This window comes from Podarcis bocagei, assembly GCF_964188305.1.
Source record: "Podarcis bocagei genome assembly, chromosome: 3".
Classification (NCBI taxonomy): Eukaryota; Metazoa; Chordata; class Lepidosauria; order Squamata; family Lacertidae; genus Podarcis; species Podarcis bocagei.
Genome location: NC_138127.1, coordinates 82,777,565 through 82,794,360, shown reverse-complemented (window position 1 = coordinate 82,794,360; position 16,796 = coordinate 82,777,565). Strand labels below are relative to the sequence as shown.

The 16,796-nt window shown below is 42.7% G+C and overlaps 1 protein-coding gene across 5 annotated transcripts in view; it reads right to left on the bottom strand.

The window, feature by feature from the left end:
• Positions 1 to 5,151: 5,151 nt before the first annotated feature.
• The window catches only part of USH2A (usherin), a 457,494-nt gene continuing 445,849 nt past the window's right edge, over positions 5,152 to 16,796 (bottom strand). The window contains exons 68-74 of one of the 5 annotated variants that reach the window (XM_081185934.1): positions 15,894 to 16,070; positions 13,769 to 13,852; positions 11,760 to 12,013; positions 8,686 to 8,787; positions 8,073 to 8,144; positions 6,279 to 6,503; positions 5,152 to 5,670 (exon numbers count right to left, since the gene is read on the bottom strand). In XM_081185934.1, coding sequence (XP_081042060.1) covers positions 5,581 to 5,670; positions 6,279 to 6,503; positions 8,073 to 8,144; positions 8,686 to 8,787; positions 11,760 to 12,013; positions 13,769 to 13,852; positions 15,894 to 16,070 — 1,004 coding nt within the window. In that variant the 3' untranslated portion in view covers positions 5,152 to 5,580. Of the gene's footprint in view, positions 5,671 to 6,278; positions 6,504 to 8,072; positions 8,145 to 8,514; positions 8,579 to 8,685; positions 8,788 to 11,759; positions 12,014 to 13,768; positions 13,853 to 15,893; positions 16,071 to 16,796 lie in introns of those variants that run through there. The other 4 variants (XM_081185935.1, XM_081185936.1, XM_081185937.1 and 1 more) reach the window with 4 other exon arrangements.

The following is a 16,796-nucleotide window of genomic DNA, read 5'->3' as shown; positions in this document are numbered from 1 at the left end:
TAGTTGTGTATTATTTTACTTATGAGAAAAACCACTTATTGCTTACAAAACTGGCAACACCTCCTGGAAAGCATTAACAGTTTAGATAAGCAACAAATATTAGCAATAAGAGAGATTTAGATTCAGGCCATATTAAACTTGTGATCTGACTCTGCAACTACCCTCTCCCCCCTCCCCCCCCCATATAGGGTAGCTTTGGAATACCAAAAGAAAAGCATTGGTGAGCTTTTACCATCTTCCAGCTTGAGCCAAACAATGAATCTAAAAGAAGTAGCTGTCTTTAGAATCAATTTTGAACATTGGTATATTGTATATCTCTCTGTTTCTGTAAGGTTTTTTACATTCCTTTTTCTTCCTGTGCCATCCACACACATAGTAGGCCTGGAACAATTCAGATTTGTGTATACATTCCTTTTCAGTAAAGCATAATCCCATACATTCTAGAAGACGAGTCAAAACAATAGATACACTTTGAGATAGACACAATCAGAAACACCCCCACCATAGCATACCCATTCCTCCAAAACAAACATGGGAAAATCCCCACAACACTAAACAGGATCACACAGGAAGGGGGGGGAAAGTAGGCAAATTTTCCCCAACCACATCTCCATTAAGCCCCCAGCCCATCATACAGCCCAAAACTTCCAAATAAAAACATGGCAAGCCAAAGGCCTACACCACCTAACAATTCTACAAAAATAACAAGCCCATATCAACACAAGAAATACAAGACAAACTAGGGGACACCCAAATACCCTGGCTAACAGAACACCAACTACATGCCTTCTTAAATAATCCAGCAGTTAAAGACTTCCGGGTTAGCGCCATCGGCAATAGCGGAGTTCCTCTGACCGAGAGGAACCCGCTCCACGAAAATCGGGTCTTGCCGCCACGGCAAAGGCGGAGACCCCTCAAAAATCCCAGGCAGAGGAAGCCTGGGAACGTGGGATTCGGCTGACACCAAGAGCGCCTCCCCTACTCGCAGGGAAACCCTTTTTCAGGGATCCGAAGTGAAGTGAGGTGAGTGGCGCGGTGTTTTGAATCGACTGCTACTTTTACGGAGTGAAGCCGCACAGCCGTTGCCGGAGAGCACTGACTTTTTCCTGTGGACAATTGGACTCTAAACAAGTACCCATGAGTAGAACGGAAAATTGGACTACGAAACATTTTAATTTGGCACTGAAGTGGGAAGGTTCTAAACAGGAAGTCCGCCTTCCGCTTTTGTAAATAGATTGAAGCAAAAATTTTGCAAGCTAAAGTCTGGAAAGTCGTATATAAAGGACTAAATTTCCTTCAGTTAAAACCACCAAAACCCCTCTTGGAAGCAGGAGAAGAGGGGGGGAATCTTAGATTGTTTAAGCCTGCAGGAGAGAGAGTAAAGAAAGATAAATTTCCACCGTCTCAAACCTGGGAACAGGGTGTCAGAGACAGAAATTTTTGGGGAAGTTCATTGACTGTGAATGGAACGTCTTTTGACAGATAGTTAAAAAAGAGAAACATATTGATCCCAATGTTGCCTTTTGCATCCAAAAGAAACAAAATATTTGAAAAATGAAAGTAATTTTCTTTTGTTGGACCTGCTTTCAAAAGATGGATACAAATTGAAATTGTCTCCTCTAGAGGGAGCTTGTTAAACTGTTGCTGGAGTCGATCTGGGGAATTTCACAGCTGTGGAGATTAAGGATCGTGAGACCAGACTCTGACATTGGATAAGAATGTGTTTAGAAGAAGTTTTGGTGCTTGCTTTTTGCAAGACAAGCGCTTTGTTGGAGCAGCTGCATGAGAAGATGGATTTGATGACTGTTGCAGTCAATAATTTTGGACAAACAGTGAATACTCACATAGAAACCATTCAGGAACCAACCCAGGAATCTGTTTTGACAGGGCAAGTGCAAGTGCAGAAGATAATGGATGAGGTTGTTGTTGAACCTCAAGTAACACAAATGGAGAGACCTGAGGCCCTGCAGGAGCATAAGCTGCTGTTTTTGAAGACTGAACCTGGAGAAAGTCTGATTTGGAGAGAGGGAGCATTGTTTGGCTTGGAGATGGGAAGTTGGTTGGATCCCCCTAGGCAGGGACGTTTTGGCTTTTGGGATTTGGTTTTGGGCCGGGGGGGTCTGGAGTTGTGGGGGCTCTTAACTTTGGAGGGACTTTGAAACATGCTTTTAAATACTTTCTGGATTACAGTGCTGACAGTGGAGAATGGGCTGACCTGTCGAGGGGAGGTGGAGATATTGTTGGGTTGGAATCTCCCCGAGACCTACTCCTCAATGAGAAAGGAAAGAAATTAAGAAAAAGATCAACAAAAGACAAAGTAAAGTGCAGGTATAAACAAGAAGAAGATCTGCAGAAGGGACATGGAAAAGACTTAAGAGTCTCGGACACAAGATCACCAGGTTGATGGACTAGATGGAATGGATAGAAAGGACTGACATAACCCGAGACCAGGAAGAAGAAACGATGGATGAAGATTGGAAGAAAGTTTTTAAAAATTTATTTTGAGAATTAGTGTAAAATTAATGAGTGTTAGGAAAAATGTTGGAATGAAACAATTTGGCTTTAGTAGAAATGATATAAGGAGTTATGTACAAATAAGTATTAAGTTTTAAATTTTAAGGCTTTTTATGGTAAGATAAGGTTAAAATAAATTTAATGACAGAATATAGTGAAAGATGGAAAGGATTTGCAGAGTTAATTAATAGGTTAGACTGTTATACAACAAAAATTGAGAAAGATGGAAAGAATTTGCTGAAACAATTAATTAAACTAGAATACAAAAAGGGAGGTGTGAGGAGGTCAATGAAACAAGTAAATGAAAGATAATGATATGGAATATTGGATGTGTGTTTTAATGTTATTGTTCTTTTTTGCTATATTGTTGTATTGTTTTTTATGTTTTTTCTTTTTATTTATTATGTCCTGTTAATTTTTTTGTTGTTTTCTTCTTTTTTCTGTAATTTTTAAACTTCTAATAAATATCATTTAAAAAATAATAATAATCCAGCAGTTAAAGCAGCCACTAGGCCCTTAATCACCTTCAGAAACCACCTGACATCCAAGGGACATGACAAGGGATGGTATCCACATTATACAAAATACTGCTCCAGAATCCCACAAATCTCCTCAATGCACATGCATTATTTCTGGGGCTGATGGGAGTTGGAAGCCCAAGACATTTGTAGGCACTAAGTTGTGGAAGACCACTGTAAATGCTAGATAATTTCTTCTGTAGCAAAAAGTCAAAATTCCTAGGGAAGTAATATTGGCATTTTCTAACTTTTGTTCAATAGTTAATTTATAGCAATATTCTGGACAAAAGTGCTTAGAAAGTCCAGCTGGTGGTCTGTCCAAAGTAATCCTAAACTACTCATAGAAGCAATAAATAGGACCATAGATGAGACCAAGATGAGTCAAAGACAACCAATAAAAAATATTGTTTAAAACCATTTAATTGGGATATCATGAAATGTACTGCATTTCTTTGTAAAAAAAAAATACACAACACAGCTTTTAAAGTAACTTAATATTTTGTCCTTTGCTCCGCAAGTATATTGGCAGAAAAGAAAATATCTGCTATTTCAAAAGGTAACATTAAACACAGGAAAAAGAGTGTCCAGCTCTAAATACACAATGAAATTACATTTCATAAACCATCTAACCAGAGTACTTGTATAAATTTTGGTGGGCTCAGTCCTTTGGGACTTTATGGTTTGAAGTGCACTTGGACTGAGTTCAAATGTGATTCCCTTTTTCTTATCAACAGACAAAACTGCAAAGGTTTTATTGTCAGTAGCACATACAGTGGTGCCCCGCAAGACGAATGCCTCGCAAGACGGAAAACTTGCTAGACGAAAGAGTTTTCCGTTTTGGAGGTGCTTCGCAAAACAAATTTCCTATGGGCTTGCTTCGCAAGATGACAATGTCTTGCGAGTTCCTGCTGGGTTTTTTTCCTCCCCCCCCCCCTTTTTCTAAGCCGCTTATCAGCCGATCCAATCAGCAGATAAGCCGCTAAAAGCCGCTAATCCGCTAATCCGTCAATGGGCTTGCTTCGCAAGACGAAAAAACCGCTAGACGAAGAGAATCACAGAACGGATTCTTTTCGTCTTGCGAGGCACCACTGTACACAACAGTTTGCTACTAGAAATGGTGTTCTACTCTTGTTCTTCCCAAGCCAAATCTTCAATTTTGGTGTAGGGTTGAAATGTTTATGCCCTTGCCACAGAAGACATATCTGCACCTGTGATAAGTGTAGCACTGAAAACTGCCTTACTGCTTCAGGGAATGGATTTTGTTATTATCAGTGGCATGATAGTAGCACCTTGCATCCAGCCCACAAAACTAGATACACAACACCTTTGTTTCACCCTGTGCCTAACAAAATAGTGATAAGATGACCACCTGCTACAGACAACGGCTAAAGTTAGCTATTGACACAGAACATACATAACTTAAAGAAAATTGATGCAAAGTGATGTAGCTTATACCTAAACTACTAACTTCCTAGATCAGTTCTTTGGAACAATTTAGGCTACAATCCTATATATACTTTTCTAGGGGTAAATCCCAAAGAATTTAGTAGGACTCAGTGCTAGGTATAGAACTGACCTACAAATAATTGTAATTTCATTTACAATTCAGGGCAATCAGAAATATTTCAACACATAGCTAGGGAAACAAACCACTGCAGAATAAGAACTATAATGAAAGATTTGCTAGGACAGTAGTGGGAAATTTATATATTTTAAGGGAGATGCAAGAAATCGGCATGGTATGTAATAGGATTCTTAGTGAGCCAAGATTCCACTGTACAAGTGAGTCAAACTAAACTGTCATTTCGGTAATCATTTTTTTTAGAAAGAACATACACACAGCTGTATAAATATCAAACTCTACTTCCCTGATCATGTACTTTGGAATATCCCAGGACCAAACCGAAGTGGTGTAGGAGAACTATGGTGCTAATGGATGGTGCAGACAAGGGAGGTCAAGACCTATCTCTCCTGTTGGTGTGCCAAAAGTGGTAGGGTGAAGAAAATGGTTGTATCAGGACAAGTTCACACAATCCCAAACTCTCATGTTTGGGATGAAACAACTGCAATTTACTTTTTACTGGTTTCTTTTTGAAACAAAGACATTTTGACTGAAACGTTCAAAGCAAACTTTTATATATGTTGTAGCATAAATAATCAGTGGCTCATTTTTGACAAATGGACCATTTCATCCAACCATGGTTTCCCTTCATACTTTTGTAAGCGGAGCTTAAAATGTTTATAAAGGTTTCTGGCTCAGTTGTGCACATTTTTAAAACTTTATAATACATACTTTACTATATAAATAAAATTTACTCTGTAAAATCTTCATTGTAGGGTGAAATCTTACCCTTCTTAGCAATGCATTATCACAAGTATTATATGGTAATACTGACGCTGTTTAAAAAGTTTAAAAATCAAGATAATTCATATTGGTAGGCACATTACATCACAATGACTAAACAAGGCAAGTGTGTTCAGAATGGCTTGAAGAAAAAACACCTTCCATATTCTTCTGCTTATGCCATCGTACCAGTGGCAAAACTACTCACAAAGGTGTGTCCGTAAATGTTGTATGTTCTTTTGTGACAGTACTGAAGCCTTTTATAGCGCTCACAAGATCTTCATCATCCACATACTATAAACAAGCAAACAAATAAATTTACTTTTGTTGTTGTTGAAGAGGCTTATGCTCCAAGAACATAATGGTGGAAACTCTTATCCTCCCAACGCCTTTCTAATATTAATTCAGGAACGCTGTTGGCATTTTCAACAATTAAGTAGATAATTTAACTCTCTTAATAGGAGAGCTCAAAATATAGAAAGAAAGGAATGAACTTGGCTTATATTGTTTTCCTCCCATATGGTAAGTTATCTTTGTAAGCTTTCCATGCACGCCCAACTGGATTAAAATACACTTACCATGTAAGTTGGTCCATTCATTTGTAACATTGGGCCATCAATTGCTGTCATATTAATAGACCAGTGCACATGGGTAAGTATATTTTAAGGTAATTGGGTTTTCCCAGTGCCCTGTATAAATTAGGATCAAAGGAGCCTTAGAGGAACAGACAGCTTTGGAAGCAAAGGGTTATTGGCCAGAAGTGGTGGAATGCAGGGATTCATGACTACTAACATCTGTAGGGGGGAAAAGAGGGTTTCCTAGCATTCTCTTTTCACTGGGTTTTATGCTGCAATTGCCACTGGCCCCAAAAGCTTATCAGTCTTCCCTTGAAAAGAACTTACCAAACCACTGTCATGGCCATGAATAATGGTATCCCAAACGGTATCTTCTATTAAGGACTTTTTGTCGTAGACATCAATAAGCTGACTGACACTCCGATGTAGAGAACCTTGGGAATATGTACGCTGCATCTGGCTTTGGCTTGGTACTGGAAAGCCGGAAGTACTTTGATTGCTATGCATACTCAAAGGAGATACTGGTGCTGGAATTTTTGTATCTGCTAATCCCTAGAAGCATGGAAGGAGGAGACAAAATAAATAAAATGTTGTCTTAGGAAGAGTTTTTACCAAACCATGTATCACCATACTGTGGCTTCCACTACAAAATGATCCCCTGGTTTCCATCAGCTGTCCTTAGCTGATGACCAGATGAGAGTTAATTTCACAATGCTGCAGGAGCCCATCTTCACAGCAGAGTTTATGACCAATAACAGAACACCATTAAACACACATGGCAAGGATCATTAGCACTCTCTTCAGCTATTGTTCCCTGTGGAAACCATCGCCTTCTGCAATGCAGTTTCACAAGGTGATCTCCTGCTAAGCATGCAATACATGCATGTCACAGGCACAATTCCCATTTCACTCCAACAACAGCCTTTTGCTGAGCAGTGCCTGCAAGGTGAGCAGGGCCATTGGTTCACTAATGAATGACTGCTGGGGGGTTTAAGCTTGTAGATCAGTAGGGTCTCTAAAGATTCTGCTAATATGGGTTATGCCTAGCTTTGTACATTCTCTGCTTTCACAGTTTGGTCACATAGCTCTCCCAGTGACCTGCCCTGTAAGAAAAAGCCCACAGACACAAGCAGGCACTGCAATCACAGCAAACCCAAGAGATGAGGAAGCAATGCCACATAGTTTTTCACATAAAACACCAAACGGTTCCAATTGCACTCTAAAGGGAGAAATGGACAGACTCTCAGACAATGGAAAGGTTCGAAACATGCCTGCAAGCCTGGGCATGGCTTGCTCTTCTAGAAGATGTTGGGATTAAATAAGGATTTATTGAATGAAATTGCAGCTCTTCTGGGTTTGACACACTCATCACTTGCCCACATTCATGCCCAGGAGATCAAAGGAGCTTCTGGAAACCACAGAAGGGGATAGCGCTCTTGGGTTGGGGTCCTGTTTAAAGGCTTCCTATAGGCATTTGGTTGGCCATCCTTGAGACAGGGTGCTGGACTAGACGGGCCATTGCCCTGAACCAACAGGCTTTTATGCTCTTTTATGCTCTTAATACGGATATTATGGTTATGGATTGAGGCAGCTGCTGGGTGACCTTGGGCCAGTCACACTTCTTTGAAGTCTCTCAGCCCCACTCACCTCACAGAGTGTTTGTTGTGGGGGAGGAAGGGAAAGGAGATTGTTAGCCGCTTTGAGACTCCTGAAGGGGAGTGAAAGGCGGGATATCAAATCCAAACTCTTCTTCTCTTCTTCTTCTTCAGTTTGCGTTAGCTGTAAATACTCAGCTTTTCAACCCCCCTGGGTTCCCAAGTGTGGTTTATCCCAAGTTTGTGATTTAATGGAAATCAACTCTTTTATGCTCCTAAAAAAAACCCCTGTTGCATCAGCCCAATTTCAATTTTCTTAAAGAAACCCATTAGTTCTGCCTGAGCCTATGCACCCCAGTTCTACACCTGCTCCGCTACCTGGACAATGAAACACAATACAAGAGCATGCTCAGCACCATCCCCTTTTCCACTATAAAGTAAGTGTCATGCAAAGAGACTTTCATGCCAACACTCAAGAAAATTGCCAGCGCTTGGTCGCCCAGGCCGGACCCGCACTAATCACTACCTCAGCGTGCATTGTGTAGCTTTTGAGAGTGACGCTGCTTGAGGACTCAGACGTATCGGCAACCGTCTCAAACTGAGATTAAAAAGGGAAGAAATGTATTAATGGCATTTCTAAATGACCTGGGTGCTGTGACAAATGCTCCACGGGAAGGTTAGCTTGCAATGAATGTCTGCACCGCGCGGGCCACAGCGCCAGCAAGGAGGAAGCCCGTGAAACTCCGGTGCCATCAAGCAAAGCGATGTTGATCTGTAGCAGCTGAGGAATTGCCCCATTATACGGAGTCAGAAAAATGGGAAGGTATTTGCAGTGAAGGCTTATGGCAACTGAAAGCCAATTTGTTGCTCTCGGAGGCAAGTTTCACTAGCATTTGTATGGGACTGCAGTGGCTGAGTGTTCCAGATTCAAGCCAGTAATTGAGTTAGGTGTAAAAAACTGCACTTACAATTATCTGCACCTTATGCCGGGTGACCTTGAAAGCGATAATAAAACAGAGCGACTCCCTCAATCTAATACAGTGGTGGGGGTGGGGGATGGAGAAAGAAGACATTGCCTAGCGGTTTAGAAATATATCTTTCTCAATGTTTATGCAGACATATGCATCGCAAAGGCTTACCTTATCTGAGCTCTGTGATACTTGTGAAGACGAGATGACAGGGACTTGTAAAGAAGTAGCAAGAGGAGGCTGATGGCAGGGATTATCAGTGAAAGAGGGTTTCTGCATATATATTTTTTGAAACATCATAGGTGCAGGAAATAAAGGAGGAGAGGCAAGGCAGCAGAGAAGACAAGGAGTTAAAACAGAGGAGATGGGGGAAAGAGCAGCAGTTCAGACAGTTAACCTTCCAAAGGCGAAGGGGAAGGAAAACTAGAAAAGAGAGTGAATGGAAATGCGGCTTTTTTACATGTAAACCTCTCCCCGCTGTCGACACACTCAGAGCAGAAACAAGGTTGTCCTGTCTATGCTTTTAGTTTCCTTTTGAGGTCAGAGGTAGCTGGCAAATCTCGATGGGCAAGCTTGCTTTAATTTATATTATATTAATTACATCTATCAAATAAACAAAATACCCCATAATATATATTATATAGAACACAATAGCATAAACTTATATACTATGACAATTTCAAGTTCACTGTTTTAAAACGGGTCTCTCTCCATTCTTTCTGCCCCCTTGCTGATGATTCACCCACCGGCCACATGTTTGGTGAGTGTGAGAAGAGACCTCACATATACATCAATAGCCATCTGACTGCCCCAGGTGCCTCCCTTGTGTGCAGGAGGGATACATGTATATGCCAGTCCACCTGTGAGGCCCTTTCTCAATGTATGGGCAGCAGGAGGCATGGCCAGCATGCTTGATGCTTATGAGCAGGGATAGCCCAGAGCACTGGCAGAGGAAGAGGAGTTGGGGGGGGGGAGACACAGGCCAGCCCCACCCCCGCCTACTCTCCACCCCCCACTGCCAGAGCATGAAGCTCCACCACTGGCCCAGAGGACCCCCTCCCACCCAGGCCTAGCTCATTTTCAGTAGCTGGATTTGAGCTGCGAGTGGACTGGGGGTTCCTAGATTCCCCCCCCCCCAATTTGGGACTGAGAACATAGCAAAGTGTTGGTAATGCCAGCAGCTAACATTGTAACTTGGAGGTAGCACAAAGCCTTTGTGTGCAAAAGGTCCCAGGTTCTATCCCTGGCATCTCCACTTATGGCATTGAAAAAGCCATGTCTGAAACCCTGGACAGCCAGTGTAGTGGACCCAAAATGGTACCCGACAGTTGCTGCTGGACTCCTGTTCCCATTAGCCACACACTGTCTGGCAAGTGACTAGGGATGATGGGAGTGGTAGTCCAATATCATCAAAAGGACATCACATTGGCTACTTCTGCTGCAGGCAGCACTGTGCAAGATGCATCCGTGGTCTTACACAGTATAAGGCAGATTCCTTTGCTCTTAACAAGGTTAAGTTTGCATGCAGAAAGACCCAGGTCCAATCCCCAGCATCTATAATTAGGGCAGGGAAACATCCAGGTCAGAAACCCTGGGCAGCTACTGCTGGTCAACACAGTTAGCTTGACCTGTGGTCTGACTTGGAAGAACACAGCTTCAAATGTTCCTATCTAGACTATGAGATGAGCCTGATGCTAGGAGCAGAAGGAAGAACAAAGAATAGGGGAGAATAGCTTATTAAGCCATTTCATTGAACCTTTTACAACCTTGTAACAAGGGGGTGCCTGAATTAAGCATTTACAACACTCAGGTTTTTCTCTCCCTATTGTACTACCTACTTTTCACACATTTTGGCTTATTATAATCAAACTACATCCTCAGTTTTTTGTTTTTGTTTTTACTGGTGCTCTTGAGCATTTCTTTCAGCTACAACTGACTATTCCTATAAAAGGCAAACCAGCCTATTTTCAAAGCTTATTTTACTAGTTCAGAAACTCAACTAAAATTGATTAAACAGGCCCTAATTTAGCCTTTACAATCCACCCAGAGTCACCATAGAAATGTTGCTGAGAGCAGCATCCCCCAGCTCCTGAGGGTCATTCCTGAAACACAAACATTTTCCTTTAAGGCCCCCGCTTGGCCCCCTAACTCAGTAATGCTTGAGGAGTAGCCACAGCACTGACAGGTCCTTAAGGGGCCACATAAAAATTAAAATTGTTGACTTGCTGCGCTCTTTTAAGAGGCTTTTAACAAAGGCTTGAGCTGCGAAAATGACAGAAACATTTAAGCATGCTGTGCAGTCTGAAGGGGGCGGGGGGAGCACAGCACATGTGGGAGAGGGGGAAATGGCTAGCAATATAATTCTGCAACGATTCCCTTTAGAAAGGCACAAGGCACAGATAAAAGCGGCTGCTTCTCTCTACAAATACTGTACCTTTGCCAAGTTTCACATCCTGAGCGGTAGGCAGAGTTATATTCTACTTAGGTGTCATCTGGCCAAAGCTAAGTATTTTAAAACTCCCTTGGTTGCGTAGAACTGCAGCCAAAAATGACAGCCCCACGTCACGCGCCAAACATTTAGGCACCCTTCCTTGGCCACTGCATTTCTCCAACAGTTTGTGCTGCTGGTTGCGAAACACATGACCTGAGTACACATGGCGAAACATTATGGGAAGAGGGGAGAGAATACCACAAAGATCTCCTGCTTTTGTCCTCTGCCCCATATCAAGCAGCAAACCTTAAGCATGTGCTTAGTGAATTTGCTTTAACTGTTGGGAGCATAGGAAGCTGCCTTAGATGATACCACTGGCCTCTCCAGGGACCTCAGTTGGTAGAGTATGAGACTCTTAATCTCGGGGTTGTGGGTTTGAGCCCCAGGTTGGGCAAGTTTCCTGCATTGCAGGGGGTTGGACTAGATGACCCTCGTAGTCCCTTCCAACTCCACAGTTCTACGATTTCCCCAAATTACTTTATTTATATTAGTTCACATTTGTATGGCTGCCCAAAGGCGTATGTTCTGTAGGTGAAGGGGGAAATTGCGAGAGAATTGCTTAAAGTGAACTAGCACACATAACGGGGCTGATAGTCACTGCAAGGGCAGAAGCTGCAGTTTTCCCTTCGGCCAAAAAGCTTCTCCATCTAGATGTACATGCGTGGGCAGGTGTCTGCATGCGTGCATTAATGCGTGCATGCATGCACACGTGGGGAGCATGCCTGCAAAACAATTCACAGTCCAAGCGGCGTACCATGTGCGTCTCTCCTTGTGAATAGACACTCATCGGCGACATCCTCTTTTGAAGCGGGACTAAAGGAGGCCTTTCCCGTGCATACGGCTGCTTGCTTATTTTCCTCTGCAGGATCAGGGACAGCAGGACTGCTAAAAGGATCAAGCCAAGGATGGCCATTAGGACCACAAACCACAGCTCTGTGTAGAAGGTTGCCTGCTTTGCCTCTGCTTCGTGCTTATCTCCCGGGGTTGTTAACGCAGGGCCTGTGATATCTGGGGAAGGAAGAGGGTGGGCACGCATTATTTTAGAGAGAAAATGTAGTGTGATCTATCTTCGCCCCTTGTTTGATTTTATAAGGTGTTGGAAAGATGCTGGTGGCTGTTTGTCACACTTGGCTCATTTGCAAGGGGCCGCAGTGGCTCAGTATGCCAGGGGGTTGGATCATAAAGCTTACTGCACTCTGGAGACTGTGTTTTAAGCCCTGGCATTGCTGCCTGGGTTGGAAATCACCTCTGCATTGGCACCTACCAGGGAAGAGAAGGGTGTGTGTGTGTGTGTGTGTGTGTGTGTGTGTGTGTGTAAAAGCAAAGGCTGATTCATCAATGTAACTTTGAACAGCTGAAACAATTATTAGGAGGTAGCGTGTGTATGTGTGTGTGTGTTCACATGAATATATGTTGCAAAAAGCTTTCTTGCACTCAAGCCAAAAACACCACAACAACTGTGTCCATTTAATCCTTGAAGGGGATTTAAAAGAGGGAAGTCTGGTGAGAAATACTTTTTTTAAGGAATAAGTTTTAAACAGGATAGAACAAAGAGTCTCAAAGGGGTCACTGGTCTCTCTAGCAAAGGGTGTGCATTCTTTCTTTCTTTTTGAAAAAAATTATAAGCCACTTGCTGAAAAAAATAACGCAGGTATCTGAAGAAGTATGCATGCACACGAAAGCTCATACCAAGAACTAACTTAGTTGGTCTTTAAGGTGCTACTGGAAGGAATTTTTTTATTTTGCTGAAAAAAAGTTATGCAAGAAGTCTATAGAGTCAATTTTAGATAAAGCATGTCTAAAATAAACAGCACAATCAAAAACAAATATGCATCAAACCATCATTAAAAAACAAGGTAAGGTTAGCAAAATATTTTAAACAAAGGTAAAAACAGGGACTTTCTGGAACAGAAAAGTTTTCAGCAGAGGCAGGGAATTCCTGAGCACAGGTCCTGCCACTCTAAAAAGGTGACTTTTCGGGAGCAGACATTATCTTTTAGTGGTCTGAAAATAGAAGTCATATTCCATCCCCCAGTTTCTTTTGTGGGCAATCAGTTCAAAAACTGGAGACATGAAGGAGGTGCCCCTGGACACGAAAGCTTCTAACACTCAGACAAATGGGTATAGGAGCTATCCTGCTAGGCGATTTTATTTTTGTTATTTTTTTTTTAATGGGAGAAGTTGCAGTTTCTTTTTCTCCCTGGAAGTACCCTCCCTGAAGAAAAAGTAAGCTATGAGTTTTAATTGTTTGTTAGGCAAAAATAATAGTTGGGAAAGAAGCAAGCCACCCCAGTGTTCTAACTCCACCACTAATGCCCTGCTCTCATAACTAAAACATAACTAAAACCCACATGAAGGACAACACTGATTATTTGCCTAAACCTCCCTTCCCCTAAATCACTGTGATTTTGGAGTGGCCTTGGAAAACAACTCACTGTGCCCAGCAAAATGTCCTCTGTCTCTCTCCCTATCGAGCTCTGGCGATTTCTCCAGTCAGTCTGGCTTTGTTTCTCAGAAAATAAAAGAGGGGAGGTGGAAAATTTGTGCTTTTGGATAAACCAAGGCTGTAAAGCCACTTGGAAGTTTAAGGGGTCTGTCTAATCCACCTTGAAATGCCATGTTAATTGTGTGATCCCACCCAGGTACATGGAATCATGATCTGAATCACTTCATTATTTGAGATACACACAGAGCCCATGTGCACCGGTAATATTTGACAGCAAATCCGCACGCAATGGCAAGGAGGAGCCTTTGTGAATTTACCGATTCCTGTAGCAGTGTTGTATTTGATCACAGGTGTTACTGCACTTCCTTGGTCAGTGGTACAAGAAACCTGAAAAGAATAGGCTGAACAACAACACTGTATGATTAAAACATGCACACTGTATAAACTTCTTATTCTGTCGTTTTATTGTTCTGCTTATTTAATTCTCTAAATATGTCTGCTTTAAACCTGAGGCATGGCCTGTCACCAGCATTGATTGACAGAAACCTCCTTTACCCCTGCCTGCCTGGTTGCTTGCTTGCTATGCTCAAAGTGCAGTGCACCAACTGGAGGTTCATAAGTCCCTCCCCTACAGTTGGGGTGGCCAGCCCAAGAGTTTTCAGCACAAAATGGCTCCTCCCTCCCCACCAGGGAAGAAGGGGTGAGTGAAGATCTACATCAGGAAGGAGTGGGGGATAAAGTTCTACATTGGGATGTGCTGTCTCTGTGGATCCTGCCACCTGAGGCAGTTGCCTCATCTTGCCTCATGGATGGGCTGGCCCTGCCATCCATGGCATCCAGTCAGTCTTCCCCTCCTGGGTGGGGGCCTTCAGAAAGAGAGGAATAACAGCCCTTCAAACATAGGACTGTCCTCTGCAATGTAGGACGGGTCTGGCTATTGATCTATTTCATATACAAAATGTAATCATTAGCATATAAATTCTAAATTCTATGAAAACAGCTTCTCCTGAAGACGGAAAACTCCTTTTATCGTCTCTCTATTATTTCAACTATTACTGCATGTGGTATGGTTAATGCCTTCCCACTAAGGATATTGCAAGTATTCAGACTTGGGCATGACTTTCTGTGTCTGCAGAACAAAAAGTGAGAAGGGACCAAAAGAAAGTACTCTTACGTTGCCCTAGAAGCATAACAAAGGGTTTAATAGGCAATAAAGGAGGTAGTTGATCTAGAGCCCATTGTATGTTCTGATACTTGCATAAAACTCTAAAGGTAAAGGAACTCCTGACCATTAGGTCCAGTCGCGGACGACTCTTAAGTCCCCCTCACACCTCACTAGCTCATGTTGCTTTACTAACTGGCTGAGGGAGCCGGCATACAGCTTCCGGGTCATGTGGCCAGCATGACTAAGCCGCTTCTGGCAAACCAGAACAGCGTATGGAAACGCCATTTACCTTCCTGCTGGAGCAGTACCTATTTATCTACTTGCACTTTGACATGCTTTCGAACTGCTAGGTTGGCAGGAGCAGGGACCGAGCAACGGGAGCTCACCCCGTCGCGGGGATTCGAACCGCCAACCTTCTGATCGGCAAGCCCTAGGCTTGGTTTAGACCACAGCACCACCCGCATAAAACTCTACTTGGCTTCAATTCAGGGAACATCTCTATACACATGAAGGAATCTGCCAAACAGATTCCATATTTCTAAGGCCTGAGAACCACATTTCCCAGCAGTCTGTTGGGGCGTGAGTCTATTTCTCCCTTTCATCTGACAACAGAAGTCTTAAGTTCCCCTCACACCTCACCAACTTGTTAGCTAAGTAATGTTAATTCAGTGCCAAGGTACATGTTGCATTTAATGCATAGTGAAACAGCTGCATCTCCATTTTTCCTGCACTTAATGATAGGCCCAGGGGGTTGTATTGCTATCAGTACTCCAGTGCTCAAGGAGAGGAGGCCCGAATTTGCTTTGGTCTGCACATGCTGATAGATACCCTCCATCCCCAATCTAAGATAGCTACAAATGTCAACTGTCTCTTTGCATGTACTCCGACAACACTAATGCAAGTTATTCCATGGAGGATACATCCCATCAATGGATACCAGCCATGATAGCTATGCTCCACCTCCCTCAGAGGCAGTGATGCTTCTGAATACAAGTTGCTTGATACCACAGGAGGGGAGAGTGGCCTTGGGAGAACAGGATGCAGAGTAGATGGGCCATTGGCCCAATCCAGCAGGTTCTTCTTATGTTCTTAATTTGAGACCACTAATTTCCAGTAGGTCTACTCTAAGTATCACTTGGCAATCACTCTATAGGTTGCTGCCTTGAGGTTCAGTTGATCCAAAGGTGGGGTGCAAATTGTATAAAGGTACCTCATAAAACTAGATATATATGTGACGCATTAACCAGAAGAAACAGAATTGTGAAACTCAAACTGACTTTTGTCGGATGTCCTTGGCAGATACAGAGTGGTGTCAAAGCCACTGTAGATGCGTTGCCCTCCCTCCATTAGCACATATTCCTTCAGCGGCCCATTCAGTGAGAAGGTGTGACTCCAGTCAAGGTAGAGAGTGGATAAATTGCTGACAACTGTAAATGGAGATTCGTACTGAGGTACTGGCAGAAGAAAACAGACAGAAAAAAGAGTCTTTTTTATAAATGCCTCTTTAGTTTTTAGAGATTAAACACATCTGTATAAGATCTAGAGCCATTTTCACACTCTGCTATGGAGAAGGAAGACACGATATGAGCACGTGGGCTGCTACAGTTGGAGGATACTAATGCGTAGTAATGTTCAGGACTTTTCACATACATTTATTCAGTAATAATCCTTAGAGGACCACTTGTTAGTGTCAGGAATAATCATTTTTAATGCAATTCAACAAGCTCACCTGAAGTCACAATCTGCTCTGTTGTCTTTGGATCCACCTTCCCAGAAGCTCCCATAAGGAGGCTGATAGGAAGATGACTGACAGCTCCAGTTAGAGCTTCCTGGTTTGAACCTGCCAAAGAGCAGGTCCTGAACTTCCTTGAATTTGCTTTTCAATGCTCGTTTCCTTTACTTTGCTCAACCCTGACTCTCACATCCTTGCCTACTTCTTGCCTGTTTGACCTTGGCTTTCTCCCAGATCCAGTGATGCTACCTATTGTAGAGATAAAAGGATGACTATACCCATGTACCCAGGTCCCTGTAAGGCTACAGTCAAACCTCGGTTGTCAAATGTAATCTGTTCCGGAAGACCGTTTGACTTCCAAAACGTTCGACAACCGAGGCACAGCTTCCAGTTGGTTGCAAGAGCTTCTTGCATTCAAGCAGAAGCCATGTCAGATGTTCGGGTTCTG